We start from the raw sequence: 21592 nt of genomic DNA on the forward strand, positions 1-21592 counted from the left end.
GGAGCTAGATTATTAGAGTCAAACCTACTAGTTAATCTCATCATTTAAAAAAATGCTAAGACTGGCTTTTTCGTTTTTTACTGGACTAGCGTTAATACTAAAATATTAGGTGCCTGACCATTTTTTGCGGTCGCAAACGGGAAATCGTCCCATTTGCAACTGCAAAATTGGTCTGGCCCATGTACAAACAGGGTTTGCGACTCGCTATTAGGAAGGGGCGTGCCAAGGATGTCCCTTCCTAATAACGAGTCCAAATGGTTTGTACTATTGTTTTGCAACCGCATTTGTGGTTGCAAAACAATCACAGTTTATCACCTACTTCAAGTAGGTGGTAAACCACTTGCAAACCGGGAGAGGTCCCCAGGGGACCCCTTCCCCTTTGTTAATGGGTGTGAAAATATTTTTTTAGAGCAGGAAGTGGTCCCAGGGACCACTGCCCGTCCTTAAAAATGAAACTGAAAAGTTTATTTTTTCTTTTTTAAATGCAGCCTTTTTCCTTTAAAGAAAACGGGCTGCATTTAAAATAAAAAAACTGCATTATTGAAAAAGAAGTCACAGACCTGATGGTCTGATGACCCCAGCAGGCCACCATCCATGTGAGTGCTAGCCATTCCTAATGAGGTCGCAAATAGCACCTGCCTCATGAATATTATTGAGGCAGGCAATTTGCAACCCCATAAAGAATTGAGACACTGCTGTAAATTGCATTTTGCGAGTCACAAATTGAGAGTCGCAAAGCGATGCAATTTGCGACTTGCAAAATGTAAGGGTCGTACATCTGGCCCATAGTGCTTGAAATTGTTGCTTTAGTTGTTGAATAATTGTAATCACAACTATAGCCCCGTCACTACTGGCATTGTTGCTGCAGCAGTGAAAATCTAAGTGCTGCTATGAGGATTTTTGCCATCCGATTGGTTAAAATCGAATAACTTTCTCCTAATGTGCCTTGTTCCTCTTCTACTTTTCATATGTGCACACGTTTTTGGCTAGATAGTTACCTGTGTACATGCTATTTGCTCTGAGAAAAGAGCACCTTTCCAGTATAAAACAGCTTTTGTGCTGGAAGGTAAATATAATCGCAATAGTTTGCACTGCTTTTCTTTACTTTCTGTGACTTTTCTCTGGCGTAAAACCCTTAGTAAATCTTCACCTAAGTTTCTGAAAAGCACACTCACCTTTCACAATAGACAAATAAGCTGTTTTTTATGAGCAGCAGTATTATGACTGTGCCCCCAACTTTACCAGGGGGTTCTTGGTAAACGTCCATTTTTCTAATGACTTAAAACATCTCTGTTAAGATTTAGGTATGAATAGTGAATCATAAATAACTTTTTTGTTGTAAAGTGCCAACAACTTTGTGTGGTTACTGTTTCTAGGGACTACGGTGGGGTTCTGCATCTTTATAAAAAACTACCCCTACAGTTGAGAGACACACTGGCAGGGTTGTCTGACTCATACCACTCCTTATGTGAACAACCATAACAAATTATAGGAAAGATTGAGAGACATCAGCCCTATCTCTTTTCTCTGCCGATATAATATCTCTTGGTGCTTGGGAGCTCTGCCTGGGTGGGCCACCTCCTCAAGAAGTGGGTTTGTTGGAAATGGCCCTTTCTGCAGGGTCACCTCCAAACTTCTTGCCTTCCTCCTCCCCTTTTTCTGACCTCGTTTTTGTTGACTAGAACTCTGGACACTTTACCACTGCTAAAGTCCATGTGCGCTCTCCCTAAAAAGTGATAACATTGGCTTATCTACAATTGGCATATTTAATTTACTTATAAGTCCATGTAAAGTACATTACAGGTATCCAGGACCTTCAAATTAAATGCTACTAGTGGGCATGCAGCACAGATTGTGCCATCCTCTTAAGTAGCCCTCTAACCATGTCTCAGGCCAGTCACTGTTTGCCTGTGTATGCAGTTTACATTGCCATGTTGACTTTGCATTTAAAAACCTGTGCCAAGCCTTAAATTACCCTTTTACAATATGTACATCACCCATAAGGTAGGCCCTAGGTAGCCCATAGGGCAGGGTGCTGTGTAATTAACTGCTGTGATGCCTACCCCTTCGATAGGTTAACATTGGGGATTGCTTATTATATCGAATAAGCTGTAATTCTCAATTGGAATTAGGTAGATCTGTCATGTGTAGTACCTATGGAATTGTAATGATACATCTTCTTTAATAGCAAAGTCGAATTTATCATTAAAATTTTAAAAATGTCACTTATAGAAAGATGCAATTTTTCTGCTCTTAACCCTGTGTGCCCACAGCCTGTCTCTGACACACAGCTGGGTTGCATGACAGCAGGGCTTTGTGTATACACCATAGACAACCACTGACAATGGGACATTAGATGTGACTTGGTGAGCCATCCTGGGAGGATGGGAGGGTGGAGCTGTGCACAGCCTTGCACTTACACCTGAATAAGCTGTGTCTTGTCCTCACATTAAGGGCGGACTACCTACTCTAGTGAGTCTGGAGCCAGGGTAGAAAGGGAGGACCTATGTGCACTTCAAAGAACCTTCTTTGAAGTCTCCCCTACTTCAAAAGCACCAAGTTGGTATAAGAAGTGGGCTTCAGGCCCTACCATGTCAGTACACTTCTGGACCAGTAAAGATTCTTCCAGGATGGAGGACTGCTGTGCTGCTGAAGGACTGCCACCACTCTGATGGCCTGCTGCTGTGGAAGAACTGTTTCCTTGCTGTGCTGACCTGATGCCCTTCTGGTCTAGTTGAGAAGGACTTTAACTACATCGTTTGAACCCAGAGTGACTACTAGGGCTTGCTGGCTTGCCTCCTGATCTGAAGTCTAATAGACATAAAAATCTTCCAACTATCCCGCTTCTGCAACTGGACTCTGCCATCTGTGAATCTTCTCTGCCAGTGGTGCCACCTCAGTGCTGGACCCTTGGAAGTGAGTCTAAGGTGCTTGTTCGACCTATCACTGCTGTTGAGATGAAACCGGCACATCGCCCCTGTTTGCGTGGACCAGTAGAGAAGCATCATTGCATCAGGTGGCTCGGAGCCTTCGCTCTGCCTTCAGAACCACTGCTGTGCGACACTCTTGAAGCGAAGTCCTCACATCTCCCTCGAGAACATCATTGACGTAGAAGCTGAAACTTCACAGCCATCATAGCCAATACATTACAGCGGATCAATGCCAAACGCGGGGATCGACATCAGCACACCGCCCCATTAGCGCTCCGCAGCCTGGACTGAGGTACTTTTAATCAGCAGGCGTAGCCTGGTCCCTGTAGCCGGCCTGCGCTCCATCGTGGTTGGCCTGAATTTGTGACTTTGGCCCGGTCCAGCGCAACCAGATATCCCTTGTTGGCGCTTGGTGCTTTTTGGCACTATTTTTCACTTTATTCTTTAAAAATTCATATCCCGAGTTCTACTTATTTTTTTTTTGTAATTTCAGTTTTGTTTTATTTATTAAAATATTCTCTATTTTTCTAAACTGGTGTGGAATCTTTTCATGAGCTGTTTTCACTGTTTAACTAATTGAAGTGTGGAATAAATACTTTACACATTGCCTCTAAAGTTAAGACTGACTGCTCTGTGCCAAGTTACCAGAGAGTGAGCATAGGTTAATTTAGGGTTTGCCTTCTTCTTAACCTGACAAGGGTTGTGGTTATTGCCTGAATTGGGCTCATGCCCTAGTGAGCCAACACCCAATTTCTAAAAGGGTTAATGACTGTAGCCACAACATTTTTCTTCAAGTAGTATTCAGCCAACCAATCAGATTATTTCGGGTCCGCAGACCTAAAATAGATGACAAGAGAAAAGGCTTCCTTGAGAAATCAGATTTGAGCATTTCTTTAAACGTGGATTAGTGGCTGGTCTGTGAACCCAAGTTAACATATCTCTATCTTTGAGAGTTTGAGTCATAGGTGGGCTCAATTAGAGCCCTACAAAAAAAATCCCTTTTCCATTGCTAATGGAAAACCTTCTGTTAGTTTTCTATGGGATTTACCATAAGTAGTCCTTTTTTATTTTTAAAATTTTGAAACCTATTTATTCTGTGTTTACATGAAGATTGGTGCACAGTTTCCATGCCAAATATGTCACTGACTTAGTTTGTAATCAGGTACTTACAGCCAAGTTTGTCCCATGGCTTGACTCTCCCTAATAATTTGCTGGCTTGCCCACCTTTAGAAAAAGGAAACAGAACTGCACTCAAGTGAGGCTCATACTCCCAAAGATGATGGTGAGTAGTGTCACTGATATTGTTGAAGCTGGCAAATTTACTGCAAGCATAGTTTATAAAAATTATAAGTCTGTTTAATAAGATAACGCACATCATACAGTGCATTACAAATAGAAGCGCAGCTCTGTACAAAATGCGAAATGTCGCTAAGAAACACATTGAACAATTATCACTGGAATCAAAACATCATTGACACTATCACAGTCTAGAAAAGTGCATGAAATAATTGTAGTAGTGTACATTTTAAAATTTAAATCACACCGTATCAGATCCATCCTCCAAACAGGCCTCCCACTGCCCCCCCCCCCAACACCCCTGAATTCTCTCCATGCCCCCCCAAAGCTTTTTTCCATTTCCTGGGGAAGCCACAACTCTGATATATTACCCATTCCACCCTCTGAAAACAATCAGGTCAGATTCCCAATCTGTGACACTCGGGGGAGTGTTCACGCCCCACTTCCTTGCAATATTGCGTTTTGAAACTCTGACTGTCATCGCCAGCCATATTTTCTGATATCTAGGCCAGTGTTCCTCACCTTCCACCATTAGTAATACCCATTTAGTATTAAGGGGTACCCGTATGGATGTGACCAGGACATCACCACAACTATCTGACGCCAGAATCCCTGAATCACTAGGCAGTCTCACAGGATATGAAAGAAGGTACCCTCCTGGTCGCAGCCTCAAATGCACAATGGTGTGTTGAACCTTCCAATTTTCTGTAAAAGGGTCCGTGAATAGTATGTCCGGGATCTGGAGTGGAACCAACCTGACTCGAATAGCTATTTCACGTGGACCCTGAAGAGCCTCAATCCAGTCATCATCTTCACTGCCACCCAGATCATCAGTCCAGGCGTGTCTCAGGGCACCCAACAGGTATGGGGAAATATTAATTATCTTCGAGTAGACACTAGAAATCCATTTTTTGGGGATAGGTTCAGTTAGCAAATGGTCCTCTAATGGCGAAGCATCAGGTGAATCTTCGCCCTCAAAAACGTGTACCCGCAGTACATGTGCCAGCTGGAGATACCGATAGTTCTCAGGCTCTGCCATCTCATACTCCTGAAAAAGGACATCAAACTTTATCAGAGACTGATCTCTCCACACATCCCCCAAATGTTCAATGCTTTATGGTGCCCACCGAGAAAAGCCTGCCAGGGCGCCCACCTCGCAAAGCAAATCACTATGCCACAAAGGAGTCAGAGCTATGAGCCTGTCCTTGTTAACGAAGATGCAGCTGATGACATATGTTGCAACCCCCTCCGTTGCCACTATAGCCTCGATGTCCTTTATGTCCCTCTTTATAGCCTCACAATCTTTTTTGATATCCTTCTTTTTCACTCCTAGAGAGCCTGGGCCTGTTCCTGAATAACTGTTTTGAACACTTACCATAAAACACAGGTGGATGTTACTGACCCCAGGTTCTCCTGAAAGTATAATTCAGTGGCTGTGATGAGCTTTTCTTTAATGTCTCACACATAGTGTGTCGCTGCCCTGAAAGCCCCAAACAGGGTGTGCTGAGTGAGAAGATGATCAAGTTGGGAAAGTGAGACATGCGCAGAGGAGAAGTATGTATATTGTAATTGTCGGTTATGTGCCCACCACAGATCTACCAAACCCATTGCGACACAAAGGCCGGCAATCATCCTGCGTCTGCCCTGGTGGGTGCAGTACTCATTCTATCTTTCCGAGGATTCATGACAGAATTGAAATCTCCCCCAAGTATAAGAGTGCCTCCAGGCATTTCCATAAGTGAAGAACTGACTTTAGGAAGGGTTAAGGAGTGGAGTCTCTGCGGTACATAGAGGGGACATAGGTTTAGGGTAAGTCCCTCCCAGGTTCCCGAGATGGCCACATAGCAGCCCTGGGTGTCGTGCTACGTTTGAAGTGGGGTGAAAGGCAATGTTTTCTTGACTAGTATCCCCATGAGCCCGTGGAGTAACCTGCATGGTCCAGCAGCTTGTAACCAAATTGATCTAAAGCAATGTAGTGACTACCCTAGAGATGCTTTTCTTGTAGAAGTATGAGATCAGGAGAGTGTCTCCGCACATATTGAAGCACTAACATGCATTTTATTTTATTCCCCAAGCCGTTAACATTCCATGTGCAGATATTCAATTCTCTTTGTGGTTTCCCTATCATTAATGTAGACGTGCAGTGTTTTTAGGGCCCTGTGCAATAAGGACTAGGAAATAGGGTCCCTATCCCGAACCTGGCCCGTACTGTAACCTCCTTGCCTGCATTCCCTTGAATAACAAGGAGCTGCATAGATGAGCAAATAATGTTAATAACAACACTAAACAAATTAACCCCAGTAATTTCCCCCTACCAGGGTCCCTGCATAATGAGTTTAAAACTACCCACCACCCAAAGTGCCTGTCACCCCAACGGTTGCATGTAACAGTGAGGGTGCATCGGATCGCCAAAATGATCTGGTCTGGGATAATGATGCTAAGTATTGCATTCCCCAAGGTTTGTTGCACATAGTTTATAACAGTGCCCAAGTACCCCTTTAGATGAGGCAGTTCTTTACGGGTACAACCCCCCACAAGGTTCGCATACATCAATATCAAACCCAACAGGCAGGATCCATGACCTAGCCCATACCATAGATCGATATAACATTACCAGGTCCATACAGCGATAGAAAGTAATGTCCTCGCCTCCGTAAAGGGCCTCAGGATTTCGGGATAGCAGAGAAAATCATCGCCATTTAACTCGTTCCATCCATCCGCGGGCCTGGTCCTGCAATCACGGCCTCTCCTCCAAGTCACGTCTCTCCAGCAAGTTCCATGCCTCCTCACTAGAAACGAAATGCAGTGTCTTCCCATCAGTCACCACGCGGAGCTTGGCCGGGTATAGCATCATGTACTTGATGTTCTGGTCTTGGAGTGCCCTCTAGACTGATTCAAAATTCTGTTGCATAAGTTGCACCTGAAGGGTGAAATCAGGAAAGAAACGGATAATCGTGTTCTCGAAATAGAGATCCCGTGGGTACGAGCTGCCTGCAGGATTGCATCCTGGTGTCTTTAGTTGAATACCCTAGCTATGATCGTACGTGGGTGGCACCCAGGCATGGAGGGGGGGCAGCTCCCTGTGCACCCTCTCTATAGAGAATTAGTCAGATATTCTCTAAGGACAGAGTGTCTTGAGGATGAGATCCTCCAGGAAGAGATCAACACTTTGCCCCTCCGCACCAACAGACACCCACCACGTGAATGTTGTTATATCTGGCATGACCCTCCTGGTCCTCCAGACAGGATGTGACTGCAGCGGCTGTTTGGTAAGTATATCAACTTGTTTTTATAGCGTCTTTGTTCTTGAGAGTAGCCCATTTATCTGAGATTCAGAAGTAGTGACTTTTTCAGCTATATTGCGGACACCAGCACACAATAGGTTGACATCCATCGCAACAGTGTCCAATTTAGTCTCCAGCATGCCTCTGAGGTCTTGTATAGCCGCCATTATCTCCCTCAGGGAGGGCTCGGGTGAAAGAGTGGCCCAGATCATCTCGAAAGTCACTTTTTAGACCATTTATGTTTTTTGCAGCTTCCAACACACCTTGCAAAATATACACAAAACATGCCAAGCTGAACCCAAATTAGATGAGCATTTTTTAATAATGTCTCGTGCAGATTTGTCAAATGACACTGAAGGTATTAGCAACACAAAATCTGCTTGTCTATAGAAAGTTAGACCTAACCATAACTAAATATTTATTGTTCATCAAATAGTTAACAACACCTTGTGTAAGATATAGGATTTCAACACTTGGGAACAAACCAAAAATATTTAACATATAACTAGTGTATATTTCAATCAGAATTTATAATTTTGTCAAAATCTTTTGACTTAAAAGAGGATAATAGTAAAAAATCTAGTGTTACTGTTGTCAAATCATTCAGATTTCTGATCAGTAAAATGGAGAAACTAGTACAATGGAGTACTCACGATTGTAGAGAGAAATGACATGTAAACAGTTGAGTAGCTGCCTCTTGTACTCGTGGATTCTCTTGACATGAAGGTCAAACATAGATGAAGGGTTGATCTTCACTTTGTAGATCTTTTCCAAGTATGCAGAAAATTTCAGCTTGTTCTCCTGCAGGGTTAAGAAATCCAAAGCATATCACATACATGTGCTTAGTTCGTCTTATGAAGTGTACATCCCTCCTCATTTGCCCCAACTATCCCTAAGATAGACGCATGGCACTAGAGCTGGCTATTGCCCTACTGCATTTATATTTTGGAATGCCATGTTCTGCTGGGATTTCCAGGTAATTCACGACGGGTAAATGACCATCAGGCATATTACACAATGTGCCTTTTGGGTTCAGCAGGTCAGTTAACCCGCCTTCTGTGCCCCTAGGGCACTTTGGTATTACAGAAGGGGCCACAGATGCTTGTGCAGCCCCTTCTGTAATACTAATAACGCAGGTGCACATGTAGTGCCAGGGATATTGTGAGATGGCATTTCCTCATTTGGATGGGGGCGTGGCCGCATGCAAATGAGGGAATCTCTTTGTCTCTGGGGCCTCGGCGTATTATGGACACAGACACCAATGTAAAAAACCCAACAGGAGGTGCAGTTGTGAGAGCACCCCGTGAGGGCAGCCCTCAGGAGAGAGGAAAGGGATGAGACCCCCTAGAGATCTCCCTGCAGGCAGCTGCAGTCACTCACTGAACCCACCTGTAAAGGAATCTCTCTGCCTTCTTGAAAGTGCAGGCGGGTTACCACCTGCACAGAGAAATATAGAGTGGCTTGTTAACAGCGGCTCCCTATTTCACTTGAATGCGCTGCCCCATGGACAGCTCAAATTCAAGGCTGCCCTGAGGGCAGTGTATTCACCAGAATAGGGTGCACTTTCTCTGATTCTGCCCGGCGCACCTTTTGAAAGGTGCGCCGTGGCACAAACAGGGAACGTGCACCCTGTGAGCAATATGGCCCCAGATGTCTAGCATATGCACAAAAGTAGTTCACTCTGCCTATAAGATGATTGGGTTTGTCTGGAATTTAAAGTAAACAGTAAATATATGAGAAGGTTTAATTAAGCTAAATCTCGAAGTGTCAACCACTATTGGATTGTGTTATCAGAGAAGCTCAGGTCAATAGGATATTCATTTTTAAGCACTAACATTCTATTCAAGAAACCATTACAGTTTGTTTTTGTCTTGGTTTGCACAATTAAAACAAGTAGATGAATGCACCTCACTACCATTAAATGAAAAAGGAAAGCGTGGGCCTGGAATCTTGGTTCTGGTGGCACTGAGCCATATTTTAGCCCTAGAATTGGGGAGGATTCCCTTAGTGCAAAATATGATGCAGCCTTTTTCTTTCCATATATTTTGAGATCTAATGTGCCAGGTCATGGGGGAACCATACAAAGAATGAAAATACCACTTTTGAGGAACTGAGGGGTGTAATGCTCTACGTCAAATAGACACTGATAAGGAGGGCTCCCAAATTACTCAAAGAGTCACTGAGTACACTTGATCTGTCTCAGTTTTATTGGAAGGATCTCAAAAAGAAACCAAGATTTAACACGTAGTCAGAGATGTTTTAGTGAAGAGGAAAAACACCATTAACTACAGAAAAGGAAATTATAGAAACAGGACTATGGAGAAGGGTAGCCCCTCTCTTAGGATTTGACTCTGGATATTTAGGTACTATCAAGAGATACCTGTCAGCGAGAATGGGAGAATCTGTACCTACCCATCTGTGAGAGTTGTGCTCCTCATGAATATTTGTACATTGCTTTATTAAGTTGTATAAGGAGGTACAAACATCACTAAAATCAAGCCACAAAAATGCGAGCAAACATTTCAACTCATAACCTTGCATTGAAAAACAAACAAAAGGTATCTATGACACTTAATGAACTCTTTTAGTTCATAGTCTCCTATCTCTAAAAGGCAGCAGGAAGCAAAAGGGACTGAGGAGCAATACAAGAGACACAGAGGGTTGAGGACTTATCGTACACTACAACTCTTCAATATCCCAATACATCTCCTCAAAATATCTCATGGTGGACACACCACTTCAAAACATGGCATATAGTGCACTCAATAAATGTCATCATCAACTTCACCTGAGCTCATCACTCTACTCTGATTTGATGCCTTCTAGTTGCCTCCACATGGGGATACATAAATGATCTTTTCATCGTCTTCCTCATAAGAGTTTTGTGGGATGACTTCCTTAAGTCTGCAGGTGGTATACAGCTGGAGTGTTATGAGCTGTGTTTCGGCCCCTCCTTATGGGATGATTCTGCATCGCATCACTCATGCCACACATCCAGGCAGGAGGATTCTTGCAGTGCAGCCTCGGTTTAGCCAGGTGCCTTCTTTATGGTGACCCTCAACAGCCTTTAGGTATTCGCAGGACAGAGTTTCCACCACAATGTAACCAGCTACCATTCTGAAGCTCATCAATGTGACCAATGCGGGTCGTGGTATTTCGAAAAACAATTGGTCTTTCAAAATCACTTTAGTATAAGAACAATAAATATAGCCCAGAATCAGTACTATATTGATTAGAAATGTCCAGCCGGACATGTAGATTTAATATTCAACGTAATAAATTGGCTATACAAAAAACAGAATAGAGTGGGACACAGTCCTGTGTCCTTCAACAGACAAAACATTTAAAACATTCAAAAGACAATCACATTTTTTGAAGACTTTTCAGGCTAAACAACCGAGCTTAACGCCGATACAAAATAAATAGTAAGCACCCTAGGTCCTTCTCACCTGACGAGTTTCCCCTTGTTTATAGTTAATATAATAAGCACAATCGCTGGATTGTAAGGGATGTTCTTCCTATTCCCCTCCTCTTGAGTGGGCCCTACCCTGTCCTCCCCTTCTCTGTTATACTTTCCTCACACACCAAATATGTCAGAGCATGCACCATTATATTCAGATGAATATATCAAAAAAATCTGCGAAGGCCCTTCACTGTTCACAGACCCAATCGATAATCCGGCTAGCATAAATACTTCCCTATCAGAACAACTAGAGAAGTGCAAAAAGAAACAGGTCCGTCTCATGGTTCGGATGCTAACAGAATACCTTAAAGCCGATATAACTCCAGTAGGACTCCAGGTTAGGAATATTCCGGGCATCTTCACAGACAACCCGAAATATATTAACAACTTTAGCTACATTGGCACAATGTGCTCAAGACATTGGCTAGTCCTGGGTATTGATATAGCAACTGAAACATTGGAAACACTTAACGAGGAGTTACTAGACATTGAGAAACAGATAAAAGAAACAAGTTCAATTGCAGAGGGTAAAAAACTGATTGACCTAGTACAGAAAACTGTGGACGACTTTCATAGAATTGAACAAAACAAAAAGTCTCTCAAAGTAAAGAAGGACATCAAAGCATATTCTGTTGAACGCACTTATCCATACTTACAGAAAGACTTCTATACTAATAGGACATACACGAATCCCCAAAACAGTAGACCCTGGGGTCGTTTCAATAGACGTAACATCTTAGTGGGTTTTTCAGATACTTCAGCAGAATCTTCTGATAATTCAGACTCTGGTGAAGGACCTAGCACTTTATCCAGAAACAATAATTTTTTAGGGAGAGGCCAAACAGAACAACCAAAACGGGGTCGGGTCAAACGGGCACAGCGATGGTACAATCCACCAGGGGAACGTCAGACCAGACAAAAATGTTATCAATGGTAGACCCTCAAGCTAATATAGCTCAGGACTTAACTACCATCCCTATTTTCAGTTTATCAACACATAACCTAGCTGACTCTGAACTATCCCTTCTTAACAAAGGCCTTTCATTCGTCGCAACTACTCAACCCAATTTTCTTGAATTACACTCCGAATTACTCAGATTTTTTAGAAGGCTACGTCTACATGCCTACTTTCTGCAAAATCCCACACCTAACTCAACCGCTAACACACCATTTCGCCCTCCTTCCACCTTCTCCCCAACAGCAAGCATGTTACCAGGTGAAATTATCACTTTTGAAAAAATGGTGCTAAAAGACCTCAATGCACTCAAAGACAAAAAAGCAATTCATTCCTTTCAATATAACTCTCCAAGAAAAAAAGGCCAGTGAAACTCTTAAAAATAACAACTCCCTTATCATTAAATCAGCAGACAAGGGAGGCGGCATTGTCTTACAAGAATTAGACTCCTACAAAGCCGAGATACTCCGCCAACTCCAGAACACAGACCACTACTGTAGACTTCCTACGGACCCCACTAAGGAACTACAAAGGCTTATCCTTCAAATTACTACTGAGGCTAAAAATGATGGCTTTCTCAGCCAAAAAGAATTCCAATCCTTAATGCTAAGTCACCCAGAATACCAGTTTTTTACACACTACCCAAAATTCATAAACACCTGACTGCTCCACCTGGCCGCCCTATAGTTTCGGGTTGTGGCTCCATATTGGAACCACTAGGCCAATTTGTTAACTTCTTTATTAAGGACTTTGTACCCGAAACCCAGTGCTACATCAGGGACAGCATGGACATGATTAATATGGTGGAACACCATCCTTTTAACACGACTGAGGATTTGCTCTGTACACTGTCCCCACATTATTTCTTCTCAAATTGCTTGAACTATGTCTGACTAGGAACTTTTTTAGCTTTGATAATGGATTTTTCCAGCAGGTTAAAGGCACTTCGATGGGCGCAGTTTTTGCCCCGAATCTGGCCATTCTCTTTATGGACTTTTTGGAAACCACCATCATTTTGACACCCAATAACCCCTTTCACTCTGGGGTCAAACTATGGCGCCGATATATCGACGACGTCTTCCTAATTTGGCATAACAATGTGGTTTCACTAAACCATTTTTTACATTGGCTAAACAATAACTGCCTGGGTCTTCAGTTTACACTTTCCTCTGATCATTCCTCGATTCCCTTTCTTGACCTCACCATATACCACTCCAATGGTGAACTTTTAACCAAACTCTACAGAAAACCAACTGAACGGAATACATTGTTGAGGTATGAGAGCAATCATCCCAGGGCTCTGCGGGACTCTCTACCCTATTCCCAATTCTTACGGATCCGACGCAGTTGCTTCTCCAGGGAAGACTACTTCCTAGAGGCTTCTGTGCTTTCGGATAAACTCAAAGCTCGGGGTTATCCCAAGCGTCTGGTTCGGAATGCCCAGAAACTAGCCTGGTACTGTCCTAGAGAAGTCCTGCTCTCACCCAAACCCAAAAGCGACACAAAGAGAATAGTTTGCGTCACAACCTTCTCTGTAATTTCCAACCCCATTCGCAAATCTATCCTTAAACATTGGCCCACATTAAATGTAGGAACTCTGAACCTAGAACGGCCAATGTTTGCTTTCAGAAAGAATCGTAACTTGAGAGACCATCTAGTACGAGCTGCAATTCCTAAGACAAAACCTCCACTCACACTGGATGCACATTGGGGCCTTACACCTCTGATAGGTCATGCTAAATGTGGCAATTGCAATATGTGCGAATGTACAATGGAAGGGAAAACCTTTTCTTTTGACAATATTGTGATTAAATCTAATGGTTTTTCCAATTGTAATACATGCAACGTAATCTATTTGATTCAATGCCCCTGCCACAAGAACTACATCGGGCAGACCACTCAGAAAATCAAAACAAGGATTGGACAACATCGCAGCAGGATCCGTTGCAACATCCAAAACGCACCACTGGTCGAACATTTTAACCATGTTGGCCACAAGGATAGTGAGATCAAGTGGACTGTATTAAAAATCATCAAGCTGCCACCGAGAGGCGCAGACCTAGCACAGATCCTTAACAAAGAAGAGCTCAAGCTGATTATCCGTCTGGAGACAATACGAAATGGCCTCAACAGAAATGAGGATTGGATTACCTTAATTTAAAATTGTCCTCTGTAACCTGTTGTTTCTCAACCTTATTCTTTTGCAGATTGTGCCCTACTATATTCCTTGCTATGTTGCTTTATATGTTTTCATTATAACCTTCATTCATATTTTTGTCTTTTATAACCCTGCAATGTCACTGGTTCTTAGCCTCACACCACTCCCTCCACTGATCCGATCGGTCGCCACATTTTCTTCACCTTCACGGCGGTTGCGCCAATAGAACGCACCTATTGTGCTTGGTAAAAATGTCTCTGATATCCTTAGTTGCCTTAATTCCAAATTACTGCAGATTGTGCATTCCTTTAATCCTCGAGATGCTGCTCCAAATGGTTTTCTTCTTTTTTTCTTTTTAACTTACATTCGTAATTCTGTCTTATATAACTCTGTAATGTCACTGATTCTAGCCCCTTACCATGCATAATCAAACCCCCCACTGACCTAATATGGCCGCCACACTTTCCCTCTCTCTGTCGGCGGTTGCACTTCTTGCACGCACTGAACGTGCATGATCACGTGTCCAAACATCGCCTCCTTAACTTCAGCACACGTGGGCTTCCCACACCAGCGACCGAGCTTGTCACCTATACATAGGTAAGAATATGCCCCGCTCTGGTTGGGAGCTCCCCTCGCAGCTCCCCTCGCAGTAATTTTACACCAATTCTGACCTCTCCTCTCCCACCCTAGGCCACCCTTGTGATCGGCAAGCAGCCTCAATTTAACACGGACGCCCGGATCCTCTTGCACCGGCGCCCTAATGCCTAACCATTTCTACTCAACGGAATTTTAGTTGGGTTTCACCTTGTTGGCTCTGATTGGTGAGTTTTTTACCTCGTGGTTAGGACCCTTATCCTTATGTCCTCATTCCCCACCGTAACCCGATTCCTTCCTTCCCTAGAAGCCCTACACCCCGGATATCCCTCTGTCGTTCTCCCGCGGCTTTTATTCCAGGAGAGTTGCTTCTAACGCATCTACAGAATCAGCTGCGCACTCGTTCACGGTAAATTCTGCGTCCCTTTATATAGCACCCACTCCGACAATTTCTTCCTTGGCACAAACACTCCTATCCCGTAACATCCTCTGGCCTCTATCTCGCGCCACGTTGGTTTTCCTACTATCCCTCACTCTGGCTCACTTAATTCTCGTATGAGAATGCACCATGTCACCTTTATAGCATTGTAATTGTAAACCCCTTATTCAAACCTGGTTTTTGACAGGGTCTTGTTGGTTGAACTAAGGAGGCAATGCCTGACACCTACTTTTTGCATAGAATTGAATTGAAAGTTCCTTTTGATATAACTTGTATATACTGACCTTGGTCTTCTGAGTACAAATTGTGTTACATTGTTCCCATATCTCTGCTGAGATTTTAATGTTCTCCTTCCTTCTCCTCCCCCGTTCTTTTCATTTCCTTACAGGCATTATGTTTTCAGGCTTGTCATTAATTAGTCCTGATGATGATCTATATATCTTGTAATAGATCGAAACGTCGTCGACTTGTTGAACAGCATGCATGTTAAACACATAAGTTAAAAGTTGTGCATGACTGTTTACCTTCTAAATAGCTTGCCCCTTTATTTTGTATTGGCGTTAAGCTTGGTTGTTTAGCCTGAAAAGTCTTCAAAAAATGTGATTGTCTTTTGAATGTTTTAAATGTTTTTTCTGTTGAAGGACACAGGACTGTGTCCCACTCTATTCTGTTTTTTGTATAGCCAATTTATTACGTTGAATATTAAATCTACATGTCCGGCTGGACATTTCTAATCAATATAGTACTGATTCTGGGGCTATATTTATTGTTCTTATACTAAAGTGATTTTGAAGGACCAATTGTTTTTCTAAATAGTAAGCACCCTAGGTCCTTCTCACCTGACGGGTTTCCCCTTGTTTATAGTTAATACAATGGGGGTCGTGGGTCACAAAAATGAGCCCCAACAAAACAATGTCAATGGCCATGTCAGGTTTTTGTAAAGTGGTAAAATGATCCGTTGGAGCTCGGAGAAATAATAAACGGAATAACTTTAATTGGAAGTTGAAGATTGATCCTAGGAGTATGCTCACTGTAACAAGTGGGCTTTGTAGTTGCATTTAAACTCCGAGAAGGTTCTGATCATGACAAACCTGGAAGCCAATAGTTTCCTCTTCAGTCCAGTACACACTAAAGGGCCAGATTGCACCTCAATGTTTTATTAAACATTCTGAGACAAAACTGTAACATATTTTCCAAAATACTTATATTTTTTGGTTATACAAGGAGTTGGTTGGGTCAAAACATAATTATTGCAATTATCAATATCTGGGACATCGAAATATCCTATACAGCGACTGCAAATTGTCAAAAACAGTCCTGCAAAACTTCAACTAAACACTCCTTTGCAGGCTTGGATTACCCATTTTGAAAAATCTGAACTGGATGCCTATTGAAAAAGGAGCAGCTATCGAAAGCCTATGCATGTATCCTAAATCTCTAAATGCTGCAGGAGAAAGATCACTGCCTATTCATTTTCAGTTTTAACTAACCATGTAGGGTCCTTCCCTCTGCCTCCTTCTATTCTATAACTATGCCTAAAATCTAAATAATCATCTAACATTCCAGAAAAAATTAAAGACCTGCGGCTTTCCATATAACCTTGCTCTGTACCTGTGTATAGGCTCTTTAGAGCCAGGACACATCATGGAAATTGTGAGCTCTACAATCTATAAAATAAATGTCCAAAATAAATAGCTTGACAACCGATATCTTAGTATTGAAGGCAGATCATGTTCTTTGGTTTACAGCAGATGCTGAGATGCTCTATGTGAGAATAGTTATTTATATGTAATCTTACAAGACAGGACTTTTTCTGAATGAGAGAACAATAAGTGAATGAATAAGGGTTCGTGGAAACACACAATGGGGACATTCAGAAGGCAGAGGACTGGAAACCCATAGGCTCCTAAAAGGACAGGCTGTCTGTTTGTGGCAACACTTGTGGATTCAAAGAAACAGATCAACATTTACCTTTGAAGACTGGAGCATTTCCAGATATACAGCAATACATACTGAACTTGCACTGCTGTACTCGAGGATGCATAGGAAAGTTGCAACATCTTAACCATTCATGCTTCTCCGAGGACAATAATTACAAAACCCACGGGGAAATCTTAGCTAGACAATCTCTGTTGTATCTACAGAAACTGTAACGGCACAGAAACAACATGAAAAAAGCCATCATACCGCAGAGCCCACAGTTCCTCCGTACGGTCCCTTTATTTTAGACTACTTTTTCAGGCTCAACTCTGTTACTCACTGGAGAGCTTAGGAGGGAACGGGAGAGTGGAGATGAGGGCTGCTACAGTGGTAAAACTGAAAAGGGGAGGCAGGTCAGCGTCTCTCCGCTGTAACATTGGGCTGTTCCTTCCGGCCTCACCTGCAGTGATCATGTGTAGAGATCCACCAGCTGTGTGTCTCATAGGAGCCTCTCAACCTAGTGACCAGTGAGGAGCACTAGACAACACCTCTGATGGACGGAGAGGACAGGAAAATGCCAGAGAATCAGCATAACTCAGGCCACATCACACATATTCATGTGGCCAGAGGAGTTGGATGGTTGAGCTGCAGGAGAAAGTCAGATTCACCCTGGCTGTTATGGGAACAGGTTCCAGCAAACACATCACAGTCAACCCCAACTTTATTTAGGTTCTGGTACGGCAGGTTGCAAAGTGACGTGATCCCCACTGGCATAACATCCTAGGGAGTATCTAAAAGAGAGCACTCACTAAGACATTTGAAAAATCACTAGGAGGAGCATCTAAACTTGATGATTTAATGAACAGGCTAATTTTAAGATTCCACACCACCAAGAACAACATATCTAGGAAAAAGGGGGGGGAAGACTTAGAGAAGAGTTCTTCATGTCTCATTCATCAGCCCCGATAGGAAAATCTAGGTAATAAATAGGTGTATGTCAGAGCTCTGACTAGAGCAGAGCAAGAGAGGCAACATTGCTTTCACCTACATATACACAACCCGTACAATGATTTTTTAAAAATATATTTTTATTGCTTTTCTCCCAACATCAAACATCTGGCAATACACATTATAACATTCCAGGTCATTCCAAACTTTACATTGACATTAGATGTTTCAACTAGCCATTTTAATTATATAATCGATCACCCCTCTAGAGCTTCCAATCATAGTCTTCTCTTTCCATTCTTCATTAATAGCCCCATAGTGTGGGATAGGTGCGCCTCTTGTACTCCTTCGGCATCTGTGTCCAGATTCAGACCAATCAACGTATCAAAAGATGTAGAAGCCAGTCCCCCTCCCCTAACCCTCCCCATCACATGCCACCGGTGTGTCTTCCTGCAGGATAGTAAAAAATCTAACCCCACTGTACAACCATTACTATGAATGCTACTCCTCTTCCTCCGTTCAAATTGGGCGATTTTATCAGAGTCTGAGCCCTAAGATTGCACCCCTTGCAACTGCTGGAAACCCCCCATGGTCCGCCTACTCAGGGTGTGTCCACCTGCATCTCCAACACAGAACCTCCATCAGTCTATGAGTCCGGGATCTGCAGAGCCACTACCAATGCCTCCCATGCCTTTGCTGTTTCTAGCGCCTTATCATTATTTGACCTCCTAGCATGCTGGAAACGCACCGTGCTCTCGCTTGTTGCCCACCTAAGTAATTCTGCCCTCCAGCACGCCATACTGGGTCCTCGCCTAGATTTCCAGTGTGTCGTTAGTTCTCTTTTAGCGAGCAGCAGTCCTAGATCCAAGAACTTACTCGTAACCTTCGTCTTCGATGTATGAGGAAACCAATGCAATAAGCACGTGCCCATCTCCGGTTCAACCTGCCGACCCATAACCTCACAGAGCACATCGACCACTTCAACCCAATATGTCCCCAATTACGGGCAACTCCAGAACATGTGAGGAAACTCCGCCCCCACCAAATTGCAACGTGGCCAGTGGGCAGTATTCAATCCAAAGTACCCATTAATCTTGGCCGGAGTCAGATACGCTCTATGCAATACGAAAAAATGAATCAGCTGCAACCAAGTGTTGCGCTTGCTCTTCCATGCTCTCTCAACTACCTTTGCCCAAGTCGCCTCAGGGATCTCCCTACCCAGGTCTGCCTCCCACTGCTGTTGTAATCTGCTCAATGGTTGTGTCCCCTCGCTCACCATCGTACAGACATGTTATAGCCTTAATAGTCCCTGCTGCCATCACCACATATTGGCACGTCGGCGCTGTCTGGGGCTCCGATAAACCTCCATCCCAGTGACGTTGGATTGCAGACACTAGTGCTGAGTTCATTAGGAAATCGCCCCTGGGGAGGCCATACCTATCCTGCAGTGCCTGGTAGGGCAACAGCACGCCATCCTCGTACAGGTCTCCCAACATTTGTACTCTCAACTCCTCCCACACGGCCAACGATGTCCAGTCCCCCCCATGCGGAAGGGCAGTACACATACCCAGAGGAATCTCCGGGGCGTACGGTCGAGCTATCCCACCTCTGGCTTGGGTCCGATTCCAGCATAGCGGCAACGCCCTCTCTTCATGCGTTAACGACCCAAGATGCAATCTTTGTTGGAGTACAATAAAAGATAGTATATGGCGTGGGATCCACCGACCCGTCGGACTATCCGGCCCTCTGAATTCTCTCCCCACTGCCTGGGTAAACCACTGTAGCTGGGCCGCTAAATAATATAATTCAAAATCGGGAACCGCCCAACCACCCTCGCATCATTGTGGTCAAAGCCACTCAGCTCCTGCCAGTCCCCCACAGAAAGCTCCCTACCAGCGATCGGAGCGATTTGAATAAGGAACTCGGTATCCAAACCGGCAGCGTCTTAAAATAGTATAACAACCGTGGCAACGCCACCATCTTCAGGAGCGCCACCCTACCCGCTACTGACAACGGCAGCGTGCTCCAAAACTGTAAGCTGCCCTTAATCCCTCTCAGTGCCCTGCTTACATTACCACCGAGGAGGTCCTCTTGGGTGTGATAAACGTTAGTACCAAGGTAGGGTAGGCAACGGGGGGTGTGGCCGAGCCGCGAGCTGAGATGGCCGCGCGGTGTTGAAGCTCCGCCGTCGGCCCAGCACAATCACGTATGTCCCCAGCATCCTGACGCGAGAAATGGACAGCGGGCGCTGCCGCTTCACCCCCTGACCCCCCGGAGCACGGCCCGATGACGGTTGGGCCACGATTTCGTCGGCGGCGGCCTGGAGAACGATCGTACCTGGTGGCCTGCGGATACAAGATGGCGGCCTAGATCGGCGATCCGGAGCGGCTCTCGGAGCGGCGGCGGCCGGCACGGAGACAGGTACCTTGAGGGGGCTACGGGAGGGGGGGTTTGGACACCTGGGCGTGGTCTGGACGGGGTCTGCCTTGCCTCCCCCACCGCTGCTGGTACGGGGCCGGCCGGGTGCTCGGCAGTAGACCGGCACCGCCGGGGCGGCTTCGCTCACTTTCCTCCCTCGGTTCCCTCGCTCTTTCGGACGCGTGGGGTCGGGGGGGGGGGAGCAGGGCGGCCTGCTCGTGGTGGAGGGGGGCGGGCTGACTCCCGGTTTGGACCGGGCGCTTGGGTCGCTCCTGCCCCATACTCTGGGCCTTTCTCTGGGGGCGCCTTGTGATCCGTGTGCTGGGCGGTCTGGCCTCCTTGACCCTGCGCTTTGGCCTCCTGTTGCACGGCGGAATCCGATGGGCCTACACAGTTGAGAGCGGTGTGATCTCCTGCACCCTTGCCCGTTGGGGAAGTTGAGGTGCCACACAGGGGATCCCTAGTCCGGCCCAGAGGGGGATCTCCTGGCGGCCTGCCCTGCACACTTCAGCGACCCTCATCCGAGGCTCCGTGGGGTCGGGGCAGGCTTTGTACTGCGGGGGTGGCTGCTGCATCTGGAGACCCGCTTCCTGGCTGATCTGGCGCCATTTCGACAAGTAGCCCACGCTGATCCATAGAGGGCTGGCTGGAGTCCAGTCGTATGTGCTGGGGCATGGGTCGTAGGGACCCGAAGCAGAAAACGCTGTTGTTCGAAAAGCTGGCTGAGCACTCATCGGAGAGGCCCCCCGACATGGCGGCACAGGGCGGGGGCATGCCCGGTGGGTCGGCGGCTCGTGCCCCGTCTCCAGACTGGTTGCAAGAGATGAGAGCTGGGTTTAGATCCATAGATAGTCGCTTTGACTCCTTGGACAAAACGCTGGAAACAATGGGTGCCAAGATTCAGGCCCATGATCGGCGACTGGATGAAGCGGAGGCCAGGATTTCAGCCATTGAGGATGGCGCTGCGCAGGAAACCAAGCGAATAGATAGAATGGAACGCATATTGAAAGACGTGGCCATTAAGAACGAGGACCTAGAATCGCGCAGTCATCGCAATAATGTACGTATTACTGGGGTCCCGGAGTCCACTGCGACGGGCCGGCTGGACGTGTTTGTGGAAAAACAGTTGACTGACATCTTTCGGAGAGACTCCTTCACATCGGGCTTTGTGGTTGAGAGGGCACATC

The 21592-nt window shown here is 45.0% G+C and overlaps 1 protein-coding gene across 1 annotated transcript in view; it reads right to left on the reverse strand.

Annotated features, from left to right (window-relative positions):
- Positions 1-21592, reverse strand: part of PYGB (glycogen phosphorylase B) — a 567212-nt gene that overhangs the window by 105924 nt on the left and 439696 nt on the right. Inside the window, exon 14 of the mRNA XM_085612338.1 lies at positions 8164-8311. Coding sequence (XP_085468464.1) covers positions 8164-8311 — 148 coding nt within the window. The remainder of the gene's footprint in view (positions 1-8163; positions 8312-21592) is intronic.

The sequence above is a fragment of the Triturus cristatus genome, chromosome 6 (assembly GCF_964204655.1).
Source record: "Triturus cristatus chromosome 6, aTriCri1.1, whole genome shotgun sequence".
Lineage (NCBI taxonomy): Eukaryota > Metazoa > Chordata > Amphibia > Caudata > Salamandridae > Triturus > Triturus cristatus.